The 12,469-nt window shown below is 43.5% G+C and overlaps 1 protein-coding gene across 5 annotated transcripts in view; it reads right to left on the bottom strand.

Moving 5' to 3' along the window:
* LOC144682597 (uncharacterized) overlaps positions 1–12,469 on the bottom strand; it is a 48,563-nt gene that overhangs the window by 22,779 nt on the left and 13,315 nt on the right. For 3 of the 5 annotated variants that reach the window (XM_078545077.1, XM_078545081.1, XM_078545078.1), the window contains exons 2-5: positions 8,180–8,239; positions 4,327–4,386; positions 2,083–2,142; positions 965–1,024 (exon numbers count right to left, since the gene is read on the bottom strand). In XM_078545077.1, the coding sequence (XP_078401203.1) occupies positions 965–1,024; positions 2,083–2,142; positions 4,327–4,386; positions 8,180–8,239 (240 nt within the window). The remainder of the gene's footprint in view (positions 1–964; positions 1,025–2,082; positions 2,143–4,326; positions 4,387–8,179; positions 8,240–12,469) is intronic. The other 2 variants (XM_078545080.1, XM_078545079.1) reach the window with 2 other exon arrangements.

The raw sequence follows: 12,469 nt of genomic DNA, 5'->3' as shown, positions 1-12,469 counted from the left end.
GTTACAGCAAGCGATTTGGAAGGCAAATGGACTGTTGCAGTAAGAGTAGGGATGTTTTGCTACAATTGTACAAGGCAATGATGAGACCACACCTGGAGCATTGTGTACCCGTTTGGTCTCCTTATTTAAGAAAGAATAAATTGGATTAGCAGTTCAGAGAAGGTTAACTCGACTAATACCTGGGATGAGGTGGGGGAGAGGGGAGTGGGTGGGTGTTGTGGTTATCTTATACAGAAAGATTGATCGAGCTGGACCTGTATCCATTGGAGTTTAGGAGAATGAGAGGTGAACTTATTGAAACATATAAGGTTCTGAAGAGAGTTGATAAGAGTGGATACTGAGAGGATGTTTCCCCTCGTGGGACAGACTAGAACTAACGGATACAGTTTAAAAATAAGGGGCTCCCATTTAAGACGGAGATGAGAAGAATTTTTTTCTCTCAGAGAGTCCTGAGTCTTTGGGACTGTCTTCCCCACACAGTTGTGGAGGCAGGGTCAAATGAATATTTTTAGGGCAAAAAATTATTGACTAACAAGGGAGTCAAAGGTTACCGAGTGTAAGTGGGAAAGTGGAGTTCAGGCCATAATCAAATCAGCCATGATCTTACTGAATGGTGGTGCAGGTTCGAGGGGCCAATTGGCCTACTCCTGCCCCTAATTCGTGCCTTCGTATGTGCAGGCGTTCCTAAAAGAGCTTCCCTTCTTGGCTTAACCTCGAAGTAAAACATCAACAACAGGGTCAGCAAGCATGAAAGCTTCCAAATAAAATCTCTATCAAACACTTAAGTTGTCTTCTCATCAACTTAGAAAATGCTTGCCCATGTGACAGAACTTCAAAATTAACTTATTGTGCAAAACATCTTAGATATGTTTAAACATAAAATCCATTTCAAAGAATCCGAGTACTAGTGTTCATCTATAAACAACCAAGTCTTTCTCTAAAAACATTCCTCATCAATACATACGGGGGGCTTTAGTAGAATGATCTTCGAGAGCATCATTGAGATCAAACCCATCATTGTCATCTGGAAAATAAATGGTTACAGTTATTTCAACTTACTGATTTACACTTTCAGTTTTACCCAGTAGTACAGTGGTAATTTTAGATAAGGTGCCCTGACGTGTGAGGCAGGCTTGCCCTCAGTTTCATGTATTCATCCACAAGAGCCTGATGGCCAAACCATAAGCCAGTCAGCAATTGACTGGCACCCCATCCACCACTATCATATCTATTGAGCAGCTGTCAGGATGCCTTCAATTTAACGTCCACATGCTTCTACTAACATTTAACCAACAAAGGCAAGACTTAGGGTGGCTAAAAGTATCAATAGGGAAAAATGAGTTCAGTAGTGGCATTCACTTCACTCTACATGTGCTCTGCTGATACCCTGCGTGGCTTCCTTCATCACCCTGAAGCCACCCTGAATCTTGTCTACGTTGGTCAAATATTAGTGGAACTAGTAAGTTCCAATCAAACCCTCACTTAATCACAGCCCATCATTATGTACCCCAGGGTTCATCTTTCAAAGCGTCACTCAGATCGAACCTGTCATCATTCTCTGAAAGTTAAAACGTACAATCACTTTAAATTTAAAACAAAAGCAACAACGTGCTTTTAAAAAATTGTCTTTAATGTAGTAAAACATCCCCAGGAGATTCACAGGATTGTAATCAGTCAAATCTAGAGCTCCCTGGATGACAAAGGAGATCGAAATTCAAGATAAAGAAGAAAAAGTGTGCTTATGACAGGTGTCAGGTAGAAAATACATTTGAAAACCAAGCTGAATACAGGAGGTTCAGAGGGGAGGTGAAGAAACAAATAAAAGAAGCATATGAGACTGGCAGCTAACATAAAAGGGAATGCCAAAGTTGCCTATCGGCATATAAATAATGAAAAGGTGGTAAAAGGAGTAGAGCCGATTAGGGGCCAAAAAGGGGATTTAAACATGGAGGCAGGACATGGCTGAGGTATTAAATTATACTTTTGCATTTGTCTTTACCAAGGAAAAAGATGCTAACCAAGCCATCGTAAAAGAGGAGGTACTTGAGACGCTAGAAGGCTTTATGGTTCATCAATACACACCTGCTGGTTTAATGGGATCATCTTTGAAAACGTCGCTAAGATCAAACCCATCATCATTACCTGGAAAGTAAATGTTAATAGTTAATTCAATTTGCTCCTGAAAACTTGCCATTACATCATTTAAAAATTAAGAGGGTTACTTAGATCGTCAATCTTTGATGTAGAAATTTAACATCTGCCCAGTTGTTGGGGACTGTTATTCTTGGATCTGATTGATTCCAACTAAATGGCTGCCAATCATAAAAGATACCTGAGATCAGAATCAGAGTTCAGATCGACCGAGAATACGATTCAGAGTGTCCAAAGGAAATGGTAAGCATCGTTATTTCCAAATTTTTATTCGTTCTTGTGTCTGTGTCTCTGTGTGTGTGTGTGTGTGTGTGTGTGTGTGTGTATGTATTGCCAGCAAAGCCAGCACTTATTGCCTATCCCCAATTGCCCTGGAGAAAGCAGCGGTAAGCCAAACTTTCCGCAGGGACTTAATACAACCAAATGGCTTGGTGGGCCATTTCAGAAGGCAGTTAAGAGACATCCTCATTGCTGAGAGTTTGGAGCCCATGTAGTCCAGACCAGGTAAGGATGGCAGATTTCCTTCCCTGAAGGACACTATTGAACCAGATATTTTCTTATATAAAAAAAAACAACAATCATTTTTAACAAGACTAGCATTTTACTCCAGGTTTATTAATTAATTGAATTTAAATTCCCCCAGCTGCCATGATAGGATTTCAACTCTTGTGTCTGGAACATTAGTCACGGTCTCAGGATTACCACTATGACATGACCACTACGCTGCCATCACCCGTAAACAATCTGGTAATAAAGCCACAGGGCAGAATTTTCTGTGCCCACTGCGAGTGATAGAGCTAAGCGATCCCACAACCAGTCGTGAATGGCGGTGGACAATTAAACTACTAACAGGAGTAGGAGACTCCACAAATATCCCCATCCTCAAAGATGGGGAAGCCCAGCAGATCAGTGCAAAAGATAAGGCTGAAGCATTTGCAGCCACCTTCAGCCAGAAGTGCTGAGTGGATGATCCATCTGGGCCTCTTCCAGAGGTCCTCAGCATCACAGATGCCAGTCTTCAGCCAATTCAATTCAATCCACATGATATCAAGAAATGGCTGAAGCACTGGATGCTGCAAAGGCGATGGGCCCTGACAACATTCTGGCAATATTACTGAAGACTTGTGCTCCAGAACTTGTCATGCCTCTAGCTAAACAGTTCCAGTACAGCTACAACACTGGCATCTACCCAGCAATGTGGAAAATTGACCAGGTATGCCCTGTACACAAAAAGCAGGAGAAATCCCACCCAGCCAATTACCACCCCATCAGTCTACTCTCGAACATCAGTAAAGTAATGGAAGGAGCCATCAAGCAGCACTTGCTTGGCAATAATCTGCTCACCGATGCTCAGTTTGTGTTCTGCCAGGGCCACTTAGCTCCTGACCTCAATACAGCCTTATCCAAACATGGGATGAGGTGGGGGAGGTGGGGGTGGGTGGATGTTGTGGTTATCAAGCTGGACCTGTATCCATTGGAGTTTAGGAGAATGAGAGGTGAACTTATTGAAACATATAAGGTTCTGAAGGGAGTTGATAAGAGTGGATACTGAGAGGATGGTTCCCCTTGTGGGACAGACTAGAACTAACGGATACAGTTTAAAAATAAGGGGCTCCCATTTACGACGGATATGAGAAGAATTTTTTTCTCTCAGAGGGTCCTGAGTCTTTGGGACTGTCTTCCCCACACAGTCGTGGAGGCAGGGTCAAATGAATATTTTTAGGGCAATAAATTCTTGACTAACAAGGGAGTCAAAGGTTACCGAGTGTAAGTGGGAAAGTGGAGTTCAGGCCACAATCAGATCAGCCATGATCCTATTGAATGGTGGTGCAGGTTCGAGGGGCCAATTGGCCTACTCCTGCCCCTAATTCGTGCGTTCGTATGTGCAGGCATTCCTAAAAGAGCTTCCCTTCTTGGCTTAACCTCGAAGTAAAACATCAACAACAGGGTCAGCAAGCATGAAAACTTCCAAATAAAATCTCTATCAAAGACTTAAGTTGTCTTCTCATCAACTTAGAAAATACTTGCCCATGTAACAGAACTTCAAAATTAACTTATTGTGCAAAACATCTTAGATATGTTTAAACATAAAAACCATTTCAAAGAATCCGAGTACTAGTGTTCATCTATAAACAACCAAATCTTTCTCTAAAAACATTCCTCATCAATACATACGGGGGGCTTTAGTAGAATGATCTTCGAGAGCATCATTGAGATCAAACTCATCATTGTCATCTGGAAAATAAATGGTTACAGTTATTTCAACTTACTGATTTACACTTTCAGTTTTACCCAGTAGTACAGTGGTAATTTTAGATAAGGTGCCCTGACGTGTGAGGCAGGCTTGCTCTCAGCTTCATGTATTCATCCACAAGAGCCTAATGGCCAAACCATAAGCCAGTCAGCAATTGACTGGCACCCCATCCACCACTATCATATCTATTGGGTGGGGATGGGGTGGGTGCGACAGGGAGAAAATGTCCATGTGTCAATCGTCACAAAAATTCAGAGTGGCAGCAGCAAAACATTAATCAATTATGTCAAATACCGCAATGAATACTCCAACTGGATGATGTTACAGCTGATTGATGGTTTCACGACGGAGATCCGTAGGCACTCCCTACACCAGGACTTGGACATCCCCAAGATGATGTCATTTCCCTGGACAGTGTTGAGCTTCTCCTTGATGACCTTCACCACCGACGCATAGTAGCAGCAGTGTGTACCATCCACAAGATGCATTGCAGCAATTCACCAAGTCTCCTTAGACAGCACCTTCCAAACCCACGACTACTACCATCTAGAAGGACAAGGGCAGCAGACGCATGGGAACACCACCGTCTGCAAGTTCCCCTCCAAGCCACTCACCATCCTGACTTGGAAATATATCGCCGTTCCTTCACTGTCACTGGGTCAAAATCCTGGAACTCCCTTCCTAACAGCACTGTGGGTGTACCTACACCACAGGGACTGCAGCAGTTCAAGAAGGCCGCTCACCACCACCTTCCCAAGGTCAGTTAGGGGATGGGCATAAATGCTGGCCTATAGCCACATCCAGTGAAAAAATAAAAAAATAGTTACCACCATCAGCCAGCCTCATCCATCCACAACAATTAGCCAAACAACAGTACCAATAGCAATCACTAGCTACCCTTCCCTCTTTAGAATATGATACACATTCCCAATTCTTGAATATGAATGGGTGCAGGAAGTTGAGAGTTTCAGTTCAATATGTTTATACTGTCCTAATGTCGTTATTTTGACATCAACACAATTTCCCTATGTTTATTATTTTTAATCTTGATCCATCTACCCAGCCACATACAATCGTCTTCCAGGGTTGCTGAGGATTACATGAAATTTATTTGGTGTCCTTTAAGAAGATTCTTTGCAAAATATCTGACGCGTTTTTCAACAACTTTTATTGATTAATATGTTGCTGCTGCCACTCTGAATTTTAGTGGCAGGTGCCACACAGTTATTTTCTCCCCACCCCCATCACCATTTTCCCCTCCTCCACCACTCCTCCTCCTTCCCCCACTTCTCCTTTCCTTACTGCCTTCCCCCCCACCCAACCAAACCAGTAGTTACGATAATGCCATAATTTGTTTCCTGTGACAATCTGATCAGTGGGCGTTTTTAGGAGAAGGAGGGAGAAAACCAAATGGACAGGTGGGAAAGCAGGTTGGGCACAAGAGGCGCTCTCCACCCACCTGCTGAGAACCATGTAGCCACATTTACAAAGAGAGATATATAAACTTTTGTGTTAAGAGATGCAAGACTCGCATGGGGCATGATACCTCAGGGAGACTGTGAAATAACTGTGCCGCTAGCTGTAAAATGGCCCGCAACCAAACTTACTCATAAACACAAAACTACCAGCGGCTGCTCACAACTGGCCGACATGGTGTTGACATGACTAATTACAAACTGCCACAGGTGATATTAGCCAATTTGTAAGGTTTGGACATCTAAAGTAAGGAGCAGTGCTTTACCCGATAACTGACAGCAACATGATAATAGTTTCAATTTTACTGAATGGCAGGATTTCCAAAGGCCTCAGGAGTCGTGAATTGCTCTGTGATACACCACTTTCCTTTTCCAATGTCACCATCTATCAGTCTCTCCACTTGCGACCATCAGCACGGGATTTGTTCATTTGTGAGTGTTCTGCCCAAAGACAGGTCCTTGGCTCATTGTCTACTCATAAGACCATAAGACATAGGAGCAGAAATTAGGCCATTTGGCCCATCGAGTCTGCTCCACCATTCAATCATGGCTGATAAGTTTCTCAACCCCATTCTCCTGCCTTCTCCCTGTAACCTTTGATCCCCTTACCAATCAAGAACCTATCTATCACAGTCTTAAATATACTCAATGACCTGGCCTCCACAGCCTTCTGTGGCAATGAATTCCATAGATTCACCACTCTCTGGCTAAAGAAGTTTCTCCGCATCTCTGTTCTAAAAGGTCTTCCCTTTACTCTGAGGCTGTGCCCTCGGGTCCTAGTCTCTCCTACTAATGGAAACATCTTCCCCACGTCCACTCGATCCAGGCCTTTCAGTATTCTGTAAGTTTCAATCAGATCCCCCCTCATCCTTCTAAACTCCATCGAGTATAGACCCAGAGTCCTCAAACGTTCCTCATATGTTAAGCCTTTCATTCCTGGGATCATTCTCGTGAACCTCCTCTGGACCCTCTCCAGGGCCAGCACATCCTTCCTGAGATACGGGGCCCAAAATTGCTCACAATATTCTAAATGTGGTCTGACCAGAGCCTTATAAAGCCTCAGCAGCACATCCCTGCTTTTATATTCTAGTCCTCTAGAAATAAATGCCAACATTGCATTTGCCTTCCTAACTACCGACTCAACCTACAAGTTAACCTTAAGAGAATCCTGGACTGGGACTCCCAAGTTCCTTTGCACTCCAGATTTCTGAATTCTCTCCCCATTTAGAAAATAGTCTATGCCTCTATTCTTCCTACCAAAGTGCATGACCTCACACTTCCCCACATTGTATTCCATCTGCCACTTCTTTGCTCAGGATGGCAGCCGGTGACTAGTGGAGTTCCGCAGGGGTCAGTGTTGGGACCACAACTTTTCACTTTATACATTAATGATCTAGATGAAGGAACTGAGGGCATTCTGGCTAAGTTTGCAGATGATACAAAGATAGGTGGAGGGACAGGTAGTATTGAGGAGGCAGGGAGGCTGCAGAAGGATTTGGACAGGTTAGGAGAATGGGCAATGAAGTGGCAGATGGAATACAACGTGGGCAAGTGTGAGGTCATGCAGTTTGGTAGGAAGAATAGAGGCATAGACTATTTTCTAAATGGGGAGAGAATTCAGAAATCTGGAGTGCAAAGGGACTTGGGAGTCCTAGTCCATGCTTCATCCTGAGCCATTTCCTTGGCTGGTTGTTTCCCCACCCTCCCTAATTCCCTTGGTGGTCATTTGCTACTACGTTCCACACTCAGGAGCAGGGCAAGGAGGCAGGTCCTAAGTCTACCACAGCTGAAACGGGAATCAAACCCATGCCGTTGCCGTTATTCTGAACCATACAATAGCCATGCAGCCAACTGAGCTAAGCGACCCTTCAAGGCTATGGGCCAAGTGCTGGTAAATGGGATTAGGTTGGTAGGTCAGGTGTTTCTCACTTGTTGGTGCAGACTCGATGGGCCGAAGGGCCTCTTCTGCACTGTGATTCTGTGACCCCTCAGGCCTGGATTATGCAGGTCAAATGTTCACTTTCCAAGCAGCTGTCAGAATGCCTTCAATTTAACGTCCGCATGCTTCTACTAATATTTAACCAACAAAGGCAAGGCTTAGGGTGGCTAAAAGTATCAATAGGGAAAAATGGGTTCAGTAGTGGCATTCACTTCACTCTACATGTGCTCTGTTGATACCCTGCGTGGCTTCCTTCATCACCCTGAAGCCACCCTGAATCTTGTCTATGTTGGTCAAATATTGGTGGAACTAGTAAGTTCCAATCAAACCCTCACTAAATCACAGCCCATCATTACGTACCCCAGGGTTCAGTGGGATCATCTTGCAAAGCGTCACTCAGATCGAACCCGTCATCATTCTCTGAAAGGTAAAACGTACAATCACTTTGATTTACTACAACAACAGCAATAATATGCTTTAATAAAGCGCCTTTAATGTAGTAAAACATCCCCAGGAGATTCACAGGATTGTAATCAGAAAAAATAAAACTTACTTAAACTTTAAGTTACAACTTGGAGATATGCAACGCTCAAGCAACATCAGAAAAAACAGTTTATCTGGTCATTATCACATTGTTTGTGGGAGTTTGCTGAGCGCAAATTGAGTGCCGTATTTCCTACATTGCAGGATCACACAGTTGTTATGGCGAAGGAAGAGGTCATTTGGCCCATCCTATCTGCACCAGCTCTCTGACTGAGCAACTCACCTAGTCCCATTTCCCTGCCTTTTCCCCGTAACCCTGTACATTCTTCCTTTTCAGTTACCAGTGTAATTCCCTCTTGTCTGCTTCAATTGAACCCAGTCTCCACCACATTCCCAGGCAGAGCATTCCACTCCAGTCGAGTCACTTCTGCTTCTTTTACTAATATTTTAAATCTGTGCCCTCTCGTTCTTGATCCTTTCACAGCTTCTCCCTATCTCCTGTCCAGACCCCTCATGATTTTGAACATCTCTATCAAATCTCCACTCAGCCTTCTTTCTTCGAGGAAAAGAGTCATAACTTCTCCAATCTATCTTTGTAACTGAAGTTTACCTGAAACCATTCTTGTGAATCTTTTCTGAACCCTCTCTAATGCCTTCGCATCCTTCATAAAGTGCGACACCCAGAACTGGACGCAATACTCTAGCTAAGGCCGAACTTGGGTCTTATACAAGTTCAACATAACCTTAACAAAAACAGAATTACCTGGAAAAACTCAGCAGGTCTGGAGGCATCGGCGGAGAAGAAAAGGATTGACATTTCGAGTCCTCATGACCCTTCAGCAGAACCCTGTTCTGCTGAAGGGTCATGAGGACTCGAAACGTCAACTCTTTTCTTCTCCGCCGATGCTGCCAGACCTGCTGAGTTTTTCCAGGTAATTCTGTTTTTGTTTTGGATTTCCAGCATCCGCAGTAGTTTTTTGTGTTCAACATAACCTTCTTGCTCTTGTATTCTATGCCCCTATTAATAAAGCTCAGGATACTGTAGGCTTTATTAACTGCACTCTCAGCCTGTCCTGCCACCTTTGATGACTTATGTACATATACACCCAGGTCCCTCTGCTCCTGTACTTTCTTCAGAATTGTACCCTTTCTTTTACACTGCCTCTCCATGTTCTTCCTACCAAAATGAATCACTTCACGTTTCTCCACATTGAACTTCATTTGCTACCTGCCCACCCATTCCACCAACTTGTCTATGTCCTTTTAAAGTTCCACACTATCTTCCTCACAGTTCACATTGCTTCCAAGTTTTGTACCATTCACAAATTTTGAAATTGTTCCCTGTACACCAAGGTCTAGGTTATTAATATGTATCAGGAAAAGCAAGAGTCCCAACACTGACCCCTGGGGAACTCCGCTACAAACTTTCTTCCAGTCCAAAAAACATCCATTAACCACTACACTTTGTTTCTTGTCACTAAACCAATTCCATATCCTTGTTGCTGTCACTTTTACTCCAAAGCTATAAGTTTGTTCCCAAGGGTGGCACTGTAACAAATGCCTTTTGGAAGTCCATGTACACCACATCCACAGCATTACCCTCATTAACCCTCTCTGTTACCTCATCAAAAAACTCCAGCAAGTTAATTAAACATGATTTTCTCTTAAGAAATCAACACCAGCTTTCCTTAATTAACCTGCATTTCATGGGATGTGGGCATCGCTGGCAAGGCCAGCATTTGTTGCCCATCCCTAATCGCCCTTGAACTAAGTGGCCTGCTAGGCCATTTCAGAGGGCAATGAAGAGTCAGCCGCTGGGTCTGGAGTCACATGTAGGCCAGGCTGGGTAAGGACAGTAATGAACCAGATGGGTTTTTACAACAATTGATGATAGTTTCATGGTCACGGAGACTAGCTTTCAATTCCAGATTTATTAACTGAGTTTATATTCCACCATCTGCCATGGTGGGATTTGAACCCATGTCCCCAGAACATTAGTCTGGGCCTCTGGGTTACTAGTCCAGTGATATTAAACTACACCATCATCTCCCCCAATGCAACTATTAATTTTGTCTGGAATTATTGTTTCTAGAAGTTTCCCCACTAACCAAGTTAAACTAACTGGCCAGTAGTTGTTCAGCTTATCTTTATCCCCTTTTTTGTATAATGTCTGCAATTCTCCAATCGTCCGGAACCACCCGAGTCTAAGGAAGACTGAAAAATTACGGCCAGTGCCTCTGCAATTTCCACTCTCATTCCCACAAATCCTTGGATACATCTCACCTAATCCCAGCGCTTTATCAACTTTAAGTGCAGATAACCTATCCAATACTACGTCCTTTTCAATTTTAAAGCCTTCTAGCGTCTCAAGTACCTCCTCTTTTACCATGTTACCATGAAGGCCTGGTTAGCATCTTCTTCCTTGGTAAAAACAAATGCAAAAGTATAATTTAATACCTCAGCCTCCATGTGTAAATCCCTTTTTTGGCCCCAAATCGGCTCTACTCCTTTTACCACCTTTTTATTATTTATGTGCCGATAGACGACTTTGGCATTCCCTTTTATGTTGGCTGCCAGTCTCATATGCTTCTTTTATTTGTTTCTTCACCTCCCCTCTGAACCTCCTGTATTCAGCTTGGTTTTCAAATGAATTTTCTACCTGACACCTGTCATAAGCACAGTTTTTCTTCTTTATCTTGAATTTCTATCTCCTTTGTCATCCAGGGAGCTCTAGATTTGTTTGCCCTACATTTCCCTTTTGAGGGAATATACCTTGACTGTGCCTGAACTCTCTCTTCTTTGAAGGTAGCCCATTGTTCAGCTACTGTTTCTCCTTCCAACCTTTGATTCCAAGATCACTACACTTCCAAAGAATTCTTCATTGTCTGTAAAACACTTCAAGGCGTCCAGTGGTCGTGAAAAGTGTTGTCTACATGTAAGTCCTTTTTTTTTTAACCTTTTAAATTTCAATTTACTCAAGTTTTCAGGTTTTTTGTTAAAAACTGCAGCAACTTCCCAGTGGATGTATATATGCCAACTAGGCACATTTAAAGCAGAGTCAGCATTTACAGTCCCAATGCACATCTTCACAATTCAAAGCCAGTGTCGATGAGGCCGCGTCACGCAATGGCTTCCACCCAAGTTCTAGAAGTGATGGGAGAGGAGTTCTCGCACTAGGTGTGAAGGATACATTCAATCCCCTTTTGGAATGCATGCATTGAATTGGTTTGCCTCCGACCTGGAAGAACATCCCTGTTTTCAGGGCCTCACTTCAGCTCAGGGGCCACACTTCACAAATTTCATCCTTAGTCCTTCTTAGTAGGCTCGGATGGACAATGGGATTGGGGCTGAAGCATGTTTGCTTTGAGCCCATTAAGCCCGTCTTTATTGAAACATTGGCTGTGGAATATTGGAATCCCAATTTTACATGCCAAGTTGTCAACATAACCCACGCCATCAGCAGAGGCACTGAGCCAGCCGGCCAGCCAACAATCCCTATGGGAGCCACAACAAGAGTACGGCATCCAGTATTGGTCACCACACTTGAGAGGATGCCGAGGGGATTTACCAGAATGGTTCCAGGGGTGGGCAATTTTAGCTACAAAATTAGGTTGGAGAAGCTGGGGTTGTTCTCCTTGGAGCAAAGGACATTGAGAGGAGACTTGTTAGAGGCGTACATGACTTTTAAGATTTAGACAAAGCAAGCTGTTCCCATTAGTGAATGATATCAGGGGGACACAGAATAAAGGTTTTGGGAAAGACATCACAGGGGAAGATGTGAGGACAAACTTTTTTTTCCCCCCAAACACAGCAAGCGGTAATGATCTGGAACTTGTCTATGAGAGTGATGGAATTGGATGGGCATTTGAGGGAAATAAATTTGCAGGATTATGGGGATTGAGCAGGGGAACGGGACTAATTGGACTGCTCTACAGAGATCTCGATGGGACAAATGGTCTCCTGTGTCTCTATGGCTCTATTTTCGGAGAAGGCTTGCCAGGATGTTTTCAGGGATGTGGGACTCCAGCTATAAGGAGAGGTTGGAGAAGTTACAATGGTCCTCCTGAAACAGGGAAGGTCACCAATGTGACCTATTAGGAGGTTTTCAAGGTTGGGGTAGGGTTTTGGTAGAATAAATACCAAGTGGGTCAATAACTGGAGTCACAG

Source organism: Cetorhinus maximus, chromosome 7 (genome assembly GCF_964194155.1).
Source record: "Cetorhinus maximus chromosome 7, sCetMax3.hap1.1, whole genome shotgun sequence".
In the NCBI taxonomy this organism is placed as follows: domain Eukaryota; kingdom Metazoa; phylum Chordata; class Chondrichthyes; order Lamniformes; family Cetorhinidae; genus Cetorhinus; species Cetorhinus maximus.
The sequence above is the reverse complement of the archived record's forward strand: the minus strand, read 5'-3'. Positions and strand labels throughout refer to the sequence as shown.